This window comes from Crotalus tigris, unplaced genomic scaffold (genome assembly GCF_016545835.1).
Source record: "Crotalus tigris isolate CLP2741 ecotype Arizona unplaced genomic scaffold, ASM1654583v1 scf7180000017551.9496454, whole genome shotgun sequence".
NCBI classification, from domain to species: Eukaryota; Metazoa; Chordata; class Lepidosauria; order Squamata; family Viperidae; genus Crotalus; species Crotalus tigris.
In genome coordinates, this window is record NW_024096469.1 from 5,508,879 (window position 1) to 5,525,028 (window position 16,150).

General features: G+C 39.9%; 2 protein-coding genes across 5 annotated transcripts in view; one reads left to right on the forward strand and one right to left on the reverse strand.

Annotated features, from left to right (window-relative positions):
• PGS1 (phosphatidylglycerophosphate synthase 1) overlaps positions 1–4,077 on the forward strand; it is a 46,552-nt gene extending 42,475 nt beyond the window's left edge. Inside the window, exon 10 of one of the 3 annotated variants that reach the window (XM_039345161.1) lies at positions 3,941–4,077. The gene's annotated coding sequence lies outside the window, so the exon portion shown is untranslated. Of the gene's footprint in view, positions 1–2,499; positions 3,849–3,940 lie in introns of those variants that run through there. The other 2 variants (XM_039345143.1, XM_039345153.1) reach the window with 2 other exon arrangements.
• DNAH17 (dynein axonemal heavy chain 17) overlaps positions 1,101–16,150 on the reverse strand; it is a 120,822-nt gene continuing 105,772 nt past the window's right edge. The window contains exons 71-80 of one of the 2 annotated variants that reach the window (XM_039345129.1): positions 14,538–14,686; positions 14,220–14,347; positions 13,259–13,486; positions 10,792–10,983; positions 9,743–9,922; positions 8,367–8,549; positions 7,630–7,812; positions 5,842–5,985; positions 4,077–4,302; positions 1,101–2,681 (exon numbers count right to left, since the gene is read on the reverse strand). In XM_039345129.1, coding sequence (XP_039201063.1) covers positions 2,434–2,681; positions 4,077–4,302; positions 5,842–5,985; positions 7,630–7,812; positions 8,367–8,549; positions 9,743–9,922; positions 10,792–10,983; positions 13,259–13,486; positions 14,220–14,347; positions 14,538–14,686 — 1,861 coding nt within the window. In that variant the 3' untranslated portion in view covers positions 1,101–2,433. The remainder of the gene's footprint in view (positions 2,682–4,076; positions 4,303–5,841; positions 5,986–7,629; positions 7,813–8,366; positions 8,550–9,742; positions 9,923–10,791; positions 10,984–13,258; positions 13,487–14,219; positions 14,348–14,537; positions 14,687–16,150) is intronic. The other variant, XM_039345126.1, reaches the window with a different exon arrangement.

Below are 16,150 nucleotides of genomic sequence, written 5' to 3' on the forward strand. Positions count from 1 at the left end.
GATCCTGAAATACAGTGGTCCTTTACTCTGCCTCGGGAACAAGACTTGCGGTGTTGCTGCCCTCACATCACAGCCACTGCTGTTGTTGTGCTGAAGGCAGTGCTTTCCTCTCTTGGTGTGACAGGATGATGGGGATGAGGCAGAGCATTGTTGCTTTTTTCTCAGCTTTTCTGCAAAAATCTGGTCTTTGCATTTCTCCATGCCCAGTGCTTTTGGGAAGATGAAAGCATGCAAAGAGGTGGTGGAAGTGGTGATAAGAATTAATTAGGAAAGGGCACTTGCCACATGCCAGCCCTCACAAAAACCACAAAAAGGTTTTTTTTCTTATTTTCAATAGAAAGCACAATGTTCTTGTCAGATTGCTTTGCTGTCGCTTTAGTTTGACAGCATTGGGCTGGCACTGAGGTGAAGGCTCTATTGTGAGAACATATATGCAACATGAGATAAGTAAGCCAGTTTGGACCTGGGCACAGAAGTGAAGTGGATGAGCATCACATACACAAAAAGTCTTTGTGTCCCAGGCATAAAGCTTCATGATACCACTTTTAATCAAAGACTACAGTATTACTTTTGTATTTTGATAGTAAACAGCCTTTCAGTAAGATTGTTGTACCTTTTATCAGATGCCTAGATTTGCTGCTAACGTCTGCTCTAAAGAGTGATTTCTAATGCAGTGATGGCGAACCTATGGCACGCGTACCAGAGGTGGCACTCAGAGCCCTCTCTGTGGGCACACCTGCCGCTGCCAGCTCGCGCAGGTCCATTAGGCCCCTGCTGGCGCCCGGAGCGGCAGCCCCACCCCGCACAAAGGAGGCGAAGCAGCTGGCTAGCAAGCTTGAGTAGAGGTGGTAGAGGACGCCCCCATGCGCTCACTGGCCTCGCCTTGCACCGCAGCAATGGCACCCCTGCCCTACCCCCTGGCTCACCCCGCAGAATGAGCCTCCTGCCCACCGCCCCATCCACCAGAGACCCTCTGGATCTCCCCCAATCCTTCTCAGCCCCCACAGGCATCCCCCACCCATGAGCAACATCAAGGTGGCCACGCCCACCCCGGCCACACCCACTCAGTCTGCCGTCACCACCGCAGCCACTCCCACCCAGTGGGCCATGCCCTCCCCTGAGGGCACCACAGTGCTGATGCGGCCCTGACACTTTGCGATAAATAAGTGGGTTTTGGGTTGCAATTTGGGCACTCGGTCTCTAAAAGGTTCGTCATCACTGTTCTAGTGTAAGACTAAAAACAGTTAAGGATATATCTGGGTATTTTGTTCATAATAAACATAATGTGGAGGAATAAATGAGTTCTTTGCTAATCAAATAAGCATAATGTTGCTTATTAATATCTGTAATCAGATTCCTAAAACTTCAGGAACGCTGTATTAACACTCTAGGAATCTCTAAGTGTCTATCTTGTTGCAGTGAGTTAGTCAGGAACACCCAAGAATTAGAGGGGGGTGGGTGGGTGTATTAAGCGTTAGGTTGGTCAAGTTGTTTTGACTGACAGCTGTCCCTCTTTCTGGTGAATGGACAAAGCAAGTAGACAGGAGAAATGCATTCATTGTACAAATAGTATAATTTCCCTGGATAAGTGTAAGTTTGTTTATTTACATTTTTTGGACACCATAATAGAGTCTTTTTTGAATGGAAATGTGATAATGACCTGACAAGCATTGTGTATTTTTTAGGAATGCTGGCTGTGCAATTTCAAACATGCCAGAGCTGTTTCATTACAAGAATGTTTGGACACTAGGCAGGAGACACCAGGGAGAAGAGCCAGACAATGATCCAAGTTAGATCTGGTAGTGAGCCAATATTGCAGGAAGCAGAAGTGGAAAGATTGGGCTGGATGGGCATGACCTAACAGATAGCTTCAGAAATAATCTAGTAGGTTAATAAAGGCAATCCAAGATGACAAAGCAGGAACAGGTCTTAGTGTTTATACAGAGAAATGTTGATCATTAGGATAAACAGGTGCTGGGTGAGAGGTTCAAAGTGATTTAGATTCCATTTGTACCTTGTGTTCAGAGTTTTGAGCAGTATATTTCACTATTAGATTGACCAGGTTTTAGTTCCTGAAATGAGTTTTGCGACTAGCTACCCTTGAAAATGCAAGTAACATTTCCCCCAAGTTCCATATATGGCCAGGAAGGTGAAGATGTCTAGGCTAAGCCATAAGCTGTAAGTGAGAGCTATTGCACAGTCTTGTTTTTCTTTCTTTCTGTATGCTCTTGCAGAACTGCAACTCGACCAGACAAGCTTTCTGTTACGGAGAATAATTAAATATAGGAACAGCGTTGTTAATGATCACTTGAGTAGGAACATCAGGCCAGATGTACTTTAAAATAATTTTTATTTTGAAACAATTACCTTGCTTGGGGTTTCTAGGAAGGGATAAAAGTGCCATGTTGGAGTGGACAAAACTCTTGCCAGACATTAAATTTGTAAGAGTAAAGCAACTCCAGCAAGAATCCACTTAGCTGGCTTCTCTTTTGTTTTCAGGTTAAAAGTCCAGACGTAGGTGGGGCCTCTTGTGCGTGTCTTGTACACAGGACACTCATACATGTTCTTGATATCCATGCGATCCACAGGGATGGCCTTGATGAAAATGACTGGCATCGAAGGCGTCAGCTCCTTCAGGCGTGCATCGCTGATGACCCCGGTCTGAGTATCCCAGCGTGCACCTGCAACAATATGGGACAGTACTCTCAAGATCAGTTGTTTTGCAGCAAGGCTAAGGAAGGAGAATCTGCACGATTATCAACCTGCTAACTTTTGCAATAAGGCTACAAGACTTTGGCTTGCACATGCTTTTGATGCTACACTTATATACTTTACAGGACTATAAACAATTGGATTCATATCTTGCACTTGGCATATAGCAGCTATTCTTTTATTACAGAAAGTTGTGCACTCCTACAAGTTCTTTTAACATAAAGTCCATTTATACACAGGCTCGTTTAGCTCAACTTTAAAAAAAAATGTATCTTAGATGCAACATCCCCAAAGTAGAAAGCTGTCCTCTTGCTTTTTACTACAGCTGGGTGTGATAATGAAATGGACATCTGCTGCCCTCTACTGATATGAAATAAAACAGGCAGCTATCCAAACATCTTGTTTATCTTTTTGGTCGGTGGTGATGGTGGGTGTCAAATATTTATTTATCAGAATGAATTTGGAGAATTAATTATGTTTCTGCTATGGGTGCAAATAATATTGCTTAGTGATTGATTTCTAGCATAATTTCTGTCAAATAGTATGAAAGTTGGACACTGAAAAAAAATGAGAGAAATAGAAATATAATTGTCTTTGAATTATAAATCTGGAGATGATGAATAAGGGTACCACAGACTGCAATAATCATTCAATAAAACCCGGACCAAATTAAAACTGACTGTTCTTTTGCAGCAATGATCAACAACCGAAGCAAATAGGTGATGGGCTAGGTTTTTTCCTATGTTGTAGATAGATGGATCAAAAAAATGACAGGACTGTCCTTGGAATAGCTATGAGATGCACTACGGGTCAGGCTGAGGTAATGAATATTCATCCATGCAGTGACCAGGTGTCAGGACTTAAACTACCAAAGAGGAAATTTAATTTCCAAGTTACTCAAAGCTATTGCGTTCCTGATATACTACTGGCCTGCAACCCTCAGTGTTCCCATGGTAATTATAGAAGCTGTCATTGAGCAGTAGTTGAAGAATCCTACCCTGTTCTTTAATTTTGGAGAATGTGAAATGGGCACCTGTATTCTTTTATTGTTATTCATTACAGAATTGTATAACAGATGCAACATTGTAGAAGAAGCCTGAAAACAACATTCTGAAAATAAATCTCTTTCTCAGTAATTTACCTATTTAGTTCAAAGTAAAATATGAAAATAGAAGAACCAAGTTCTGTTTCCAAAATTATTTTCTTTCTCTTTCTCCTGTCCGTTCAGCAAATTGCTGTGGAAGAAAATACCAATGGCTGCCTGTAAGCTGCACTTATGCTTGAGAAGATTTTTGAAGTTAAACTAAGGGTCACATGAAACAAAGTCCATATCTTATCTACATTACTATACAAATGGTTTGTACCTTCCATGAAGAGTCCATGAACATAGGAGCCTTCTCGAGGTGGAGCTGTCATATCTTCTCTGTTTTTCTTGGTAACTTCCACTGAGAGACACATTCTGTCAAGAGGCCATTCATTCTTCCTAGCCATGGACTGCATAATGGCAGTCAGAAAAGACTGAGGATTGAAGAAACCTGCTAGCCACACAGTTGTAGGCAGGGCAAAATCTGTGGTCCAAGCCTCCAGCTCCTGGAAATGAAAACAGTGATAGTGTTTTATAGATAAGCATATTAAGGACTGCACATTCTTTATATTCCAGCTTTATTTCTCCCTGTGCATTCCTTAAAAATACAGCTTGAATGGGAAGATCTATTAAATAAAATTTGCTGAACAAATTGGAATAAACACTTTGAGATTTGTGTGATAGCAAAAATCCAGATGAAGAGAGCTGTCTTTTTGTTCAACTGTCCACAATAAAAGCTGTGTAAGAATGCTATACAGCCAAGAACTTCAAAGAGAAGCAACAGATTATGTTAACAAAATAGAAAAAGAGTATCTTTTTATGCAGCCAACCAGTACACAACCGCCAAAACTCATGAAAAGATTAATTCTCCCATGCATCAAAAAATATTTAAAAATCGAAAGGGATTTACTTCATTTGCTAGGCATCAGAGAAATTAAAAAAAAACTCCAACAAAATCTCTCCAAAACATTTGAAGCACAACCCCAAAGACGCAATGAATGAAGAAGACAGAACAGACAGAATTATTTGCAAGATATAGTGCAATGACTCTGAATGCCTCCATGTAGAAAAAAACAATCAGATTATCAGAACACATCTTTAAACTAGTTCTTACAAGACACAATGATGATTCTTTAATTTCACAGCACATAGACAAATGCAACCATAAATCCACCTGGGAAACTGTTTTAGATCAATGCAAGAGAATTTGTAAAAGCCTAGCATTCTGATTGATCAGCCATTAACAAACACATAAAATCCCAGTGTATAAACTATTTTAAAACAGCAGTGAACCAACAAAGAAGCAAGCAGACTGAGGCACATCCTTATATCCCAGTGGTTCTCAACCTTTTTAATGCCGCGACCCCCAACTGGTCGTAAGTCGAGGACTACTCAACTGGTGCAGCACCGTTTGCAGAATGGGACTTTTGGCGGGCTCAGAAGGCAGAGACAGCCTGGACAATTCCTATTGGTTTTTGAAAGCCAATAGAATTAGACTCTATTCAAGAGAGTCTATTCTATTGGCTTTCAAAAGCCAATAGAATAAAAGGGAGTAGCACAGCTAAGGAAAAGGGGGGGGGGGGGAAATGGCGGACTGCGTTGTTTGGCGACCCCTGTGAAATGGTCGTTCGACCCCAAATGGGGTCCCGACCCACAGGTTGAGAACCACTGTTATATCCAGAAATTAAATAGGTTAAGTGAGAACACAATAGGTAGGAGCAATTTTCAGTGAAACAATAGAGCCAATCAAACTAGGAAAACAAATGGGAAACAGGCAGACAATCTACAACATTCCTGATCAAGACAGGTAGGACAAGCTGCTACTCATAAAAAGCCAGCAAACCGGTCTCCCTTCTATCAGAGAACTGACAATATTACCTAGTATAGTACAGAAAGGTTTGCCAGAAGAAAACAAAGCTCAGCAAACAAGATCCCAATAGGAGAACAATACTTAAGGGCAGGTTTTCAGCTTTGTGGAAAAATCAGCCTTAAGAATTTACAGCAAATTTCACATCGAAGTACTTAAACAGCCTCATGGTCCTCACCCTGATCCGGAGCAGTAGATCTGCATACCAGGCTGCTAAACTAAGTAAAGATGGGTAAGCACGATTTGTCCAGGATTCGGGTACATTGTCATAAAAAAGAGCATTGGATAATTCCTCCATGTCTGTTGTTATTGTCAACTCGCCCTTTGGGAAAAGTAAAAGTTTTAAATTGGTAGTTGCCATTATCAGAATATCCTGCCTGAACATATTGTCTACTTGAATAATTTTCAGTGTAACTAAGGAAATGGCATCCCACTTGGTCTTGATTCTCTGTTAACTAAGGTCCTCTCAGTATTATATTATCCAATAAGCAAATTCTTACAAGAACGTTTAGCATTTCCCCCTCAAGTTAATTATGGTACTGTGCGGCAGTTTAAATTTCCCAACACACTACTGAGAAAATAAGATTATTTTCCCAGTTACTGTTATAATTGCCAGGGCTGAAATTAGATGATGACTGTAATATGAATCTAAAGTATATGCATAGCATACACAAACATGGTTTTCAACACTAAAAATCAATTTGTGAATGCTTGTGCTATAGCGTTTCAAAGGAGAAGCAATACCCACGTTTTTGAGCAACTTTAGCTTTTAGCTCCCAACTAAACATTTAAAAGGAATCTTTTTCTTTTTACTAATCTTTATTAGTACAATAAAGCACACATGCTTAAAACATTAAAATATCCATGCCCTCTGGAAAGCTCATACAGCTGTTTTGAAGACTTGTGCTGGCAATTCCCGGAGAAGAGTTGTTTGTTCCTGTACAGATTCATGCCAACAAACAGAGACAGCTTTTAAAGCAGCCATGTGAACCTTCCAGAAGATGCAGCTGCATTAATGCACAATGAAATATTTACACAGCACCATTAAATTACTGCACTAAGCCTCCTGAAGACATATTCTACATAATGTTTAAACACCCACCCACTCACACCCACAACCTTAAACTACCTTAGTTTTCAGCCCAATGTCTGCTAATATCCCTCATAATTAGGCATGTTCTCCAACAGCTTGGAGACCAAAATACTTTAAAGCCCAGACAATACATTTTCAATAAATATACTGAAGGTAAGCAATTACTAGTACATGAAATTATATTGGCCACACTTTGGACCTGTCTCCCTCAATTTTCACATATGTAAATACACAAACTTGTGCTCACTACATAATTACACAAAAGGAAAACTATTCTGAATTTAAAATTATTCACCCAAAAGGAAACAGTAGATTTAGTATGTACAAATTAAATTCAGTGCGTCCCTGGTTTATCAACTAAAGTTGACCACCTCAGCTGATTTCTCGCCCTCTGTGTGTGTGAGTGGCAGTCTTGTTTTGCATATGAGCATGCAATCCCAAGAGCAGAACAAGGACCCCCCAAAATTAATTGATGATTGGTTAAATTTGCCTAATACAGAATCCCATCTGCACAGATAACTTGTCAGTATACATAGAGTCTCCCTATGAGAACAGCAAAAAAGAGATGAGGGGGGAAAACGGGAGGCAGATGGGATGAATGGAAAGTGAATGCAAGGGAAAGAGCTGGGGTGGGGGGTAGGGATAAACCAATGAGGTGAGGATAAAGGTAATTTGCTAGAGAAGAAAACCAAAAGCCATTTTGATGTTACAAAAAGGATTAAATTCAGCAGAAGGGCATTTTTGTTTACCAACTGAATCTTGTTGATCTGATATGTTATCAAGAAATAATTTTCCATTCATCTTTTTTCTGTATCAGTACACCAGTTGAATAGCTGGAGATGGCACCAGCAAGAGTATGTAATATGCAGTCACCTTCAGTCCCAAGTTCAGTTCTTTCAAAGAGCGTCTGATTTCACTGGTGAGGATGTTCATTCGTTCACATTCCTGGAAAGCAACTACCACATATGGTGTTTTCTCAGCTGCTTTTGCCATAATTTCAATCATGTTGAAGGGCTCTGGAAGACGATCCAGGATCTCATCTAGCACTGTTTTTACCTGACACACAAAAGGCCAAATGTATGTTTTATTGCTTGTAACATTTTGCTGTGAAAGCAAATTAACATGAATGATCAATTCATTTTATTTTATTCCTCATGTCCTTGTGGTCAAAGAAGAGCTAGGCCTAGCCCAGCACAGCCCAAAAAGATGGTAAAGATGTTCCTGTGTGTGATTCTTTGGGCTCCAACCAGGCAGTTTTCTTGACAGCATTTTGGAGGTGGTTAGACACTACTGTCTTGTGGGATTTATTTTTTAATTGTTTAGACAAAAGCCTTGGAAATTCTCAACTAGTCTGCCATCCAAGTACTACCCCAACCCAACCTTATTTAAATCTGAATGAGAGATCGATCAACTTCTTCAAAACAAAACCTGACAGTGGGAGAGGCAGAGCAAATGGGGAAATTAAAAAGGTGAAATAATTTTAAATAAATAAAAACAAAACAAAACAAACTCAAAAGGCAGATTTGACGGACCACTGGGTCCTTTTCTGCCATCAGTCTTCTATGTTTCTATGGGCACATCATGTCTCAGGAAATGACCTGCCTCCTTACCTTTTCTTCACGGGACACACCAGTTCCTCCTCCAGAATCAGATTCTTTGGGTTGCATTTCCAGCACTGTGCGGAAAAGTTTCTCTGAGGTTACAGTGAGGAAACCAATCTCTGCATTCGGATGGAGCCCGTACAGATAAGGACTCTCAGGTGGTAGATTTTCATCAATATACTCATGATAGCCCTGTGAAAATATATATTTTATAGAATATTAGTGGATACACAGCAATGTGTTTGTTCAAGTAGCCGAGGCTGGGCATTCTGATCTTCACCCGATAGCTTCCAATTTACTTTATATCCATTTCTAGGTTTTCTATGGTACCTTAAAACATCTGGTAAGTTGATGTCAGTTCAGTTTTTGTTTCCCCGTAAAATCCTCTTCCAACTACTTACATCAATACAACTTGTGTGAACTAGTCTGCACCCTCATCATTCCTCCATGGGCTATTAGGATATTAGGTAGAACAACTTTCTGAATGGTTAGCTAAACATGGGACATTAAACAATATTTTCCTTGATTGACCAAAACAACAAGAACAATTTCCTGGGCATTCTCTGAAAGAGGAGAGTCTTAGAGAAAAAGAAAAAAAGTAGATATCTGGCCAAGCAGATATCTTTACCAATTTCCCAACAGGATGATGCCCAAATAGTAATGAATAGGTTTAGTAAGGCAGCCATGTTTATTTTATTGGAATTCTCTCTGTGATTCATGTCTTCTGTTACTTTTCCTATATTCCCCTTTTCCCAAGAAATGTTTTTTTGTATTTAAAGATTTGGTTTGTAGGTTGAATAAGTTTTCTCATTAAAACCTTCCCCACATAGCTACTGTTTCTGTTTCAGGACTGATAGTTAAATAAATTCTGTATTTGAGCAGGGAGATCCAGAGCATCCTTGCTTGATAGTTTGCCTAGGGCTGGCCTGAAGGATGATGTTCTTGGTAGAAGGGTGAAGTGCACCTAAGTTGATGGATTGGAGGCATCAGGAAGAAGGCCAGTAAGGTTTTCAATTATCTTCCTAATCTACGTCTCCCATTTGATAGTTCTCTCAGGAGTAACTGCCTGACTTGCTTACAATTTAAAAAGTGATTTTTTCATAGGGATTAAAAAAGTGCTTTGGCTTGTTCCAATTTAGCTTTCTGTATTCTCTATGTCAAGATGTGAAACTTCTCTCTCTCTCTCTCTCTCTCTCTCTCTCTCTCTCTCTCTCTCTCTCTCTCTCTCTCTCTCTCTCTCTCTCTCTCTCTCTCTCTCTCTCTCTCTTTCTGTCTCTCTTTCTCTGTTGTTGTTTTTTAAACTGGTTATTTATGTGGCAAGTTATCCGGTGGGTGCCCTATCCTGCCTGATTCTCTCTGTACAGTTGGATCCACCCTGTTTTCACCTTGTAATCACTATTGGGTGGAATGAGGAATCCTGGAGCCAGAAACATTTCGCCTTCCAACATTTCCATGCGGATGTATTCACCGAGGTAAGTCCGACACAATCTGCGGTCCCAGTCATCCGTAATATGTCCTCCATACATGATTTCACCAAAGAGATACCGTAAGTCATCCCACGGCACCTAGAGAGTAGTGGACAATATTCATGACTGTGATATTAACAGATAGAACTTTATTCCTTGGTTCATAATAAAAAAGGCATGCAGCTTTTCACTTGACTATAGCCCAGGGGTTCTCAACCTTGGCAACTTTAAGACTTGTGGACTTCAACTCCCAGAATTCCTCAGCCAGCAAAGCTGGCTGAGGAATTCTGGGAGTTGAAGTCCACAAGTCTTAAAGGTGCCAAGGTTGAGAACCCCTGCTATAGCCCCAGGGTGGCTTCCACAACCCAGCCTGTTGTGTTGCGACTGGAACTCCCAGAGTTCCTAGAGTGTACAATATGTTTTTTTCAAATAATACTTTTTTTTCCAGAAAATGAATGGTAATATAAAGAATATTTTATTTCACGACTGCAGAAATATTTATCCTGCTGACACTCATTTGAAGAAAATAAATGCCTTTTGGTAGCTGTGGGATACACTTAATGATTTCGGGAGGCTTAAGGACTCTAGTTGAATCCCCATCTTCAGTATTCATTATTTCAGTTTGTAGGGCTGCCCACTTGTCACGGGACTCTTAACAGAGCAAAGAAAATAAAATAAAAAATGCAACAGAAATGATTAAAAACACATATGTCTTACTTTTCAGTTCCTGGAAGTCTACGTCATTCAAAGCAGTTCCGTGTCAAAAAGTGGAGAGCTTTTGACAAAGTCCAGAAGCCATGATAGTCCTCCCCTCAAAAAGAAAGCCTGCTATCCACAACGACACACCGTCTTATTCTATGCTTCTTTATTCCTCACAATGTCATTAATCAAGACATTGGGGAAGCGGAGACTTAGTTACTATTTTATAACAGCATTAGCAAGCAAATGAGCAGTTAAACAAACTTTACCCTCACGTTGGCTTCCAGGTAATTATACAGAACATTGATGGAAATGGTGAGATCTCCATTGTTAAAGGGGTAAGACCTGTTCCAACCTTGTGCTCCAAATTTCCTCCGTTCTGCTACCACTGCGTGGAAGTAGCAGAGGGCAAAGAGAATACACTTAAACTCAATTTCCTTGGTGCACATTTCCAGGGTATCCTAAAGGGGTGCATGGAAAGCAGAGAGGTTTTTTGCACAAAATACTATGCTATCATTTCTGTTACAATGCTTATTGCTGTACAGGTAGCCCTCAATTTAGGACTGCAACCGAGCCCCAAATTTCTGTTGCTTAAGCAAGACAATTGTTAAGTGAATTTTGCCCCATTTTACAACCTTTCTTGCCACAGTTGTGAAGTGAATCACTGCAGCTGTTAATTTAGTAACATGGTTATTAAGTGAATCTGCCTTCCCCATTGACTTTGCTTGTCAGAAAACCACAAAAGGTGTTCACAAGACCTTGGGACTCTGCAACCATCATAAATATGGGCCAGTTACCAATTGTCTGAATTATGATCACGTGACCATGGGGATGCTGCAGTAGTCTTAAGTGTGAAAAACGGTCATAAGTCACTTTTTTCAGTGTAGTTGTCACTTTGGTCAAAAAACAAATATTTGTAAGTTGAGTACTACCTATAATTCAGGAAAATTGCTCAGAAAACCCTGGGAGATATACAGTACATTAAATTCCTTTGGCTGTAATCCAGGATGGTTCTTCTACACTAGGCAGTCCCTCACTCTTTACAGGACACCCACAAGATCCTGTCACTCAAGCACTCTCATCTTATCCATCAGAATGCAGAATGCTTCCGGTTTTCAGGAAAATGGAGGAACAGCATGATTTCTTAAGGCTGCCTTTAGGGCTACTCATCCATCACTTTAATAGGATTTTAGTTAGGCACTAGTATATTGGGAAGAGGGCCCCACATCTTATGGACTCATTATAGTTTTATGGGGAATGCCATATTGTGACCACAATCTTTTTAAAGTGCTATTGTAATTGATGTTAGTTATCTGGCCATATCCTTCATAATTAAAGACAGGAATAGTACCTTATCTTTATATTATTATAATTTTAAACACAATATTTTCCAGTTATCAATACAAATCATGTTGTAAAAAGTGGTAATGGCTTCGTATAATAATAATGCAAAACAAACAAAAACCTGCCACAAAAACATCCTTCCCTTAAAAATCGGGCACTGTAGTATTACAGCAATCTGCCAATCTTTCATTTAAAAGTAGAAATATATTTCATTGCTAATTAAAACATGGGCTTAAACATAAATTGTTTCCCTCAGCAGGGTTACAGAAGCTGTAAGGTAAATTTCAAATAGCCTCACTCACAGCAGCTAGGTATAAAAGGGGTATTGTAGGATGGATGTAAAATACTCCTCCTATTGTGGAAATTCAACTGGGAACTTGTAAAAGCAGAGCAATGACGAAGGCATTTTCTAGACTAGAGACAGTAATTTAAAGTTCACTATTGGTCTAAGAAAATACTGCACTCATGAACATGCCCAGGGTATTAGGAACACCACCATTCCAATTCTTTTTAGAGAATTCAGTTACTGCAGAATTCTGACAGAGAATATGCAGCAGTGGAAAATTAAACAGAAATCAGAAGCAAGGAAGAGTAGACCAAAAGGCTGCCACAAAATCCTACCTGTGGCTTTTAAGTCTCCAGTTATGGTTAGGTGATACCCCAATTTGCCTTGTCCCAATTTTTGGCTGAACCTTATAGTTCTTAATTTCTTTAGTATTTCAATATCTTCCGACTATTTACTACCACTAAAGCCCTTGTTTTAAAATTCATTCGATATCTGGATTCTATTACCACACGTATACCTGGTTTTTTCAGTTTCAATATTTTAGCCAGAAGGAGTCACAGTTCTGATATACAGAATGGGAGTGGTTTTCTCAGATTCTGCCAGAGGCAAGGAAAGGAGTAATTTTAGGATCAGGCTTGACCTCAGCTATGTTTTTGACATAGCGACAGTTCTTCTAAGTCAGGGGTCTTCAGACTTGGCCCTTTTATGACTTGTGGACTTCAACTCCCAGAATTCCTCAGCCAGCATGCCTGGATGAGGAATTCTGGGACTTGAAGTCCACAAGTCATAAAAGGGCCAAGTCTGAGGACCCCTATTCTAAGTCCTCAACTTGTTATGATGTTTTCTGTCACTTGGCTCATAAAGGTCTAAAAATTTACTTAGGCACACAGAAAAAAAGATAATCTAAACTTGAAGGAAATAAGTAGCACATGTGCAGAACGCAAAGGCTGTCCTAATCTCCAGAAGCGAAACAAGACTTTAGCATCTGTTCTAACCAATAAAATGCTGCAGCCCTCCCAAAATAAAGAAAACCAATGGCTGTGTATTTAGGAACTATGACCTGAGGCCAGAAAGGAATAACAAATTGGACAGATGAGTCTGTTTACCTGGGTAAAGAGGTCGAGGGCTTTGTGTAAGTTGGCATACATGCCAGTTGGAGGCTCATTTGTGATTTTAATGGCATTTTCTAGCAGGCCCTGAGGAATAATGTGAGAGTCTGGAGAAGGAGCAGGTTCAGCACTCATAAATACGCGGTAATCATTGTGACTTCCAATGCTGTAGCGTTCAACTTTCTTATCCAGTATGCTCAGCCACTTGGCTACCAGATGTATATTCTGCAAGATTATAAAATTAAATGACTTGGCACTGAGGAAGTTTAACCTTTTTTTGGGGGGGGTCTGAGCCCACTCTGGCAATGATTGGACTGCTACTTTAAACTGCCCTTGTCTCCTGGTCCAAAGCTTTGTCCTCTCGTGAGAAATCTTTTTGAGAAAATGCTCAACCTCCTGCATTAGTCTATGAAGCTGCAGTAGGGCAATTCTTTGCTGACTCTGTTATGTGTTTAAACTTGCCTGCACTGAATGCATATTATTATGTGCATGTTATTTATAATTCCTTTTCTATGTGCAATATGCTAACCCAGAGCAGCACCTGATATCTTTTCTGTTTTAAAGAGTAATACTGTTATGTAACTATGTGTGCTTTTTGGACCAGCCTTGTTATTAAAAACGCCCCATCTTCTGATAAACAGAGGGAAGGGGTGCATTCACATTATGAACTTAGCAAATTTATCTAAAATGTTGCAACAGGGTCCCTGGCATGTAATGGAGCGGTTGCCTTGTGACAGCCTCTGCTGGTGTGCATTCTGCATTTTTAGACAAAGCATAAGCAGCAAATATTTATTGTGGGCTTGTTTTGGGATCAGAATGCAGACAGTTTGTGCAATCTGTGTGGACTATGCATTGACTGACTATTTGTTTAATCATGTAGGAAAGGGAATAGTATATGGAATCAGTGAAGCTGACAAATCTAGGAACTGTAAACAGGAAGTCTATGGGTATTCAGTACCTGAAGAATGACCCAATGTCCCTCTACTGCAGCCACATCCAGAGCGTGTTCGGCCACAACCTCTTGCCCTTGTCCCAGGGACACATTATGGATTTTCCCATTGTCTATGGCAAAGCCAAGCTTTTGACCTAGGAGCAATAATACAGTTAAAAAGCTGCACGTGTTGATTGCTTGTTCTTGTTCTGATTTCCTGTGCATTGAACATGTCTCTATGTAACTGTCTGTAAAATTAATATCTATGTTGTCTGTCTGTGGACTGCACCAGCCAATGTCTTATGGCTATATGGAACATTTATCGCCAATGCTACGTGAACATACCTAGGGCTTCAACATCCTTCAGTGGATCCACTCCAGGAGAAAGAATGAAAAATATTGGTGTGGATGGACTGCTTTCTTCATAGGATTTTGAGAATTCAACACTTCGTCCTTCAACAAATTTACTCCCCATCTTCTCTTCCACAAAGTTTCTGAGACAGTCATGTTTTTGGAAAGGGAGGGAAAGGAAGGAATAGAAACAGCCAAATACATTATTAAAACAAACAGAGTCCGGGGAATTATCACCTCATTTAGTTTCAGTTATAGGGACTTTAGGTTGTTATCCTGTCAACTGCTTAAGAGTAAGTTCTACTGAATTCCACTAGGCAGATTTAGACACACATGGGCTTGCAGGGATAGAACAGAGATATAAATAATTTGAGATTGGCACTTTCTCCACTGCAAACTGATGACAGAGATGCTCTACATGTAATAGCACTGGAAATGGCAATGTCCAATGGAATCCAGTAGTATTTCTCTAATACATTATTAGTATGAATGGTTTTCAAGTAAGCAACATAGTGTCCTCCAGATGTTTTGGACTACAGTTCTCCAGATCCCTGTCTGCTGGTCATGCTGCTTGAGGACCACAAGAGTAATCCCAAAAAATCTGATTACCTATCCCTGTTCTAAGGGAAACAAGCTGCTGTTAGCACTTTTTTTTTGCAAATACAAAGGAAATACATTTTTCACTTGAGCCCCTAGCAACCAGTCTTGAGTGGGATTTTGTACTACTAATTTTAATAGCAGAAATGTGTTATTCAGTTCTTGCAGTGGGGTAGATTAGTCATTTACGAGCATGAAAAATGGAGGTTTTTCTTTGTATTGTTAAAATCTCAGAAGTGGTTTTTGTCCAAAATGCTACAGGGTTTCCTGCCTGAGCAGGGGGCTGGACTAGATGACCTCCAAGGTCCCTTCCAACTTTATTATTATTATTATTATGGATCATCGCACAGTCAGCCAGATCTTCAGACTGGATTTGGAATTTTGTCTACCTATCGAGTCCTTACCCAGGACCTGGGATAGGCAGATGTGGATGTTTGATGGTATTACAGATATCGTTGCAGGATGGAAGCAGTTTCTAGTAAGGCCGCCTTTTGCAATTGACTAATAGCGAATTTGTCAATGCCAATGGTGTTCAAGTGGTACTCCAGTTGTTTTGGGATTGCACCCAAGGCGCCTATTATTATTGGTACTACTCTTGCTTGCTTTTGCCACAATTTTTCTATTTCTAATTTGTAGGTCTTTGTATTTTGTTATCTTCTCCAGTTCTTTCTCGTCTATTCTGCTGTCTCCAGGCACTGCCACGTCCACTATCCAGACTTTTTTGTCTTTCTTATCGACAATTGTTAAGTCTGGGGTGTTATGTTGTAGGTGCTTGTCTGTTTGAATTCTGAAGTCCCATAGCAGTTTAATTTTATCATTTTCTCTGACTTTCTCTATTTTATGATCCCACCAGTTTTTGTTTACAGGCAAATGATATTTTTTGCGGATCTTCCAATGCACCATTGTTGCTACTTTGTCATGCCGCTGCTAATTATTATTATTATTATTATTATTATTATTATTATTATTATTATTACCATCATCATCATCATCATCATCATTTTATTTAT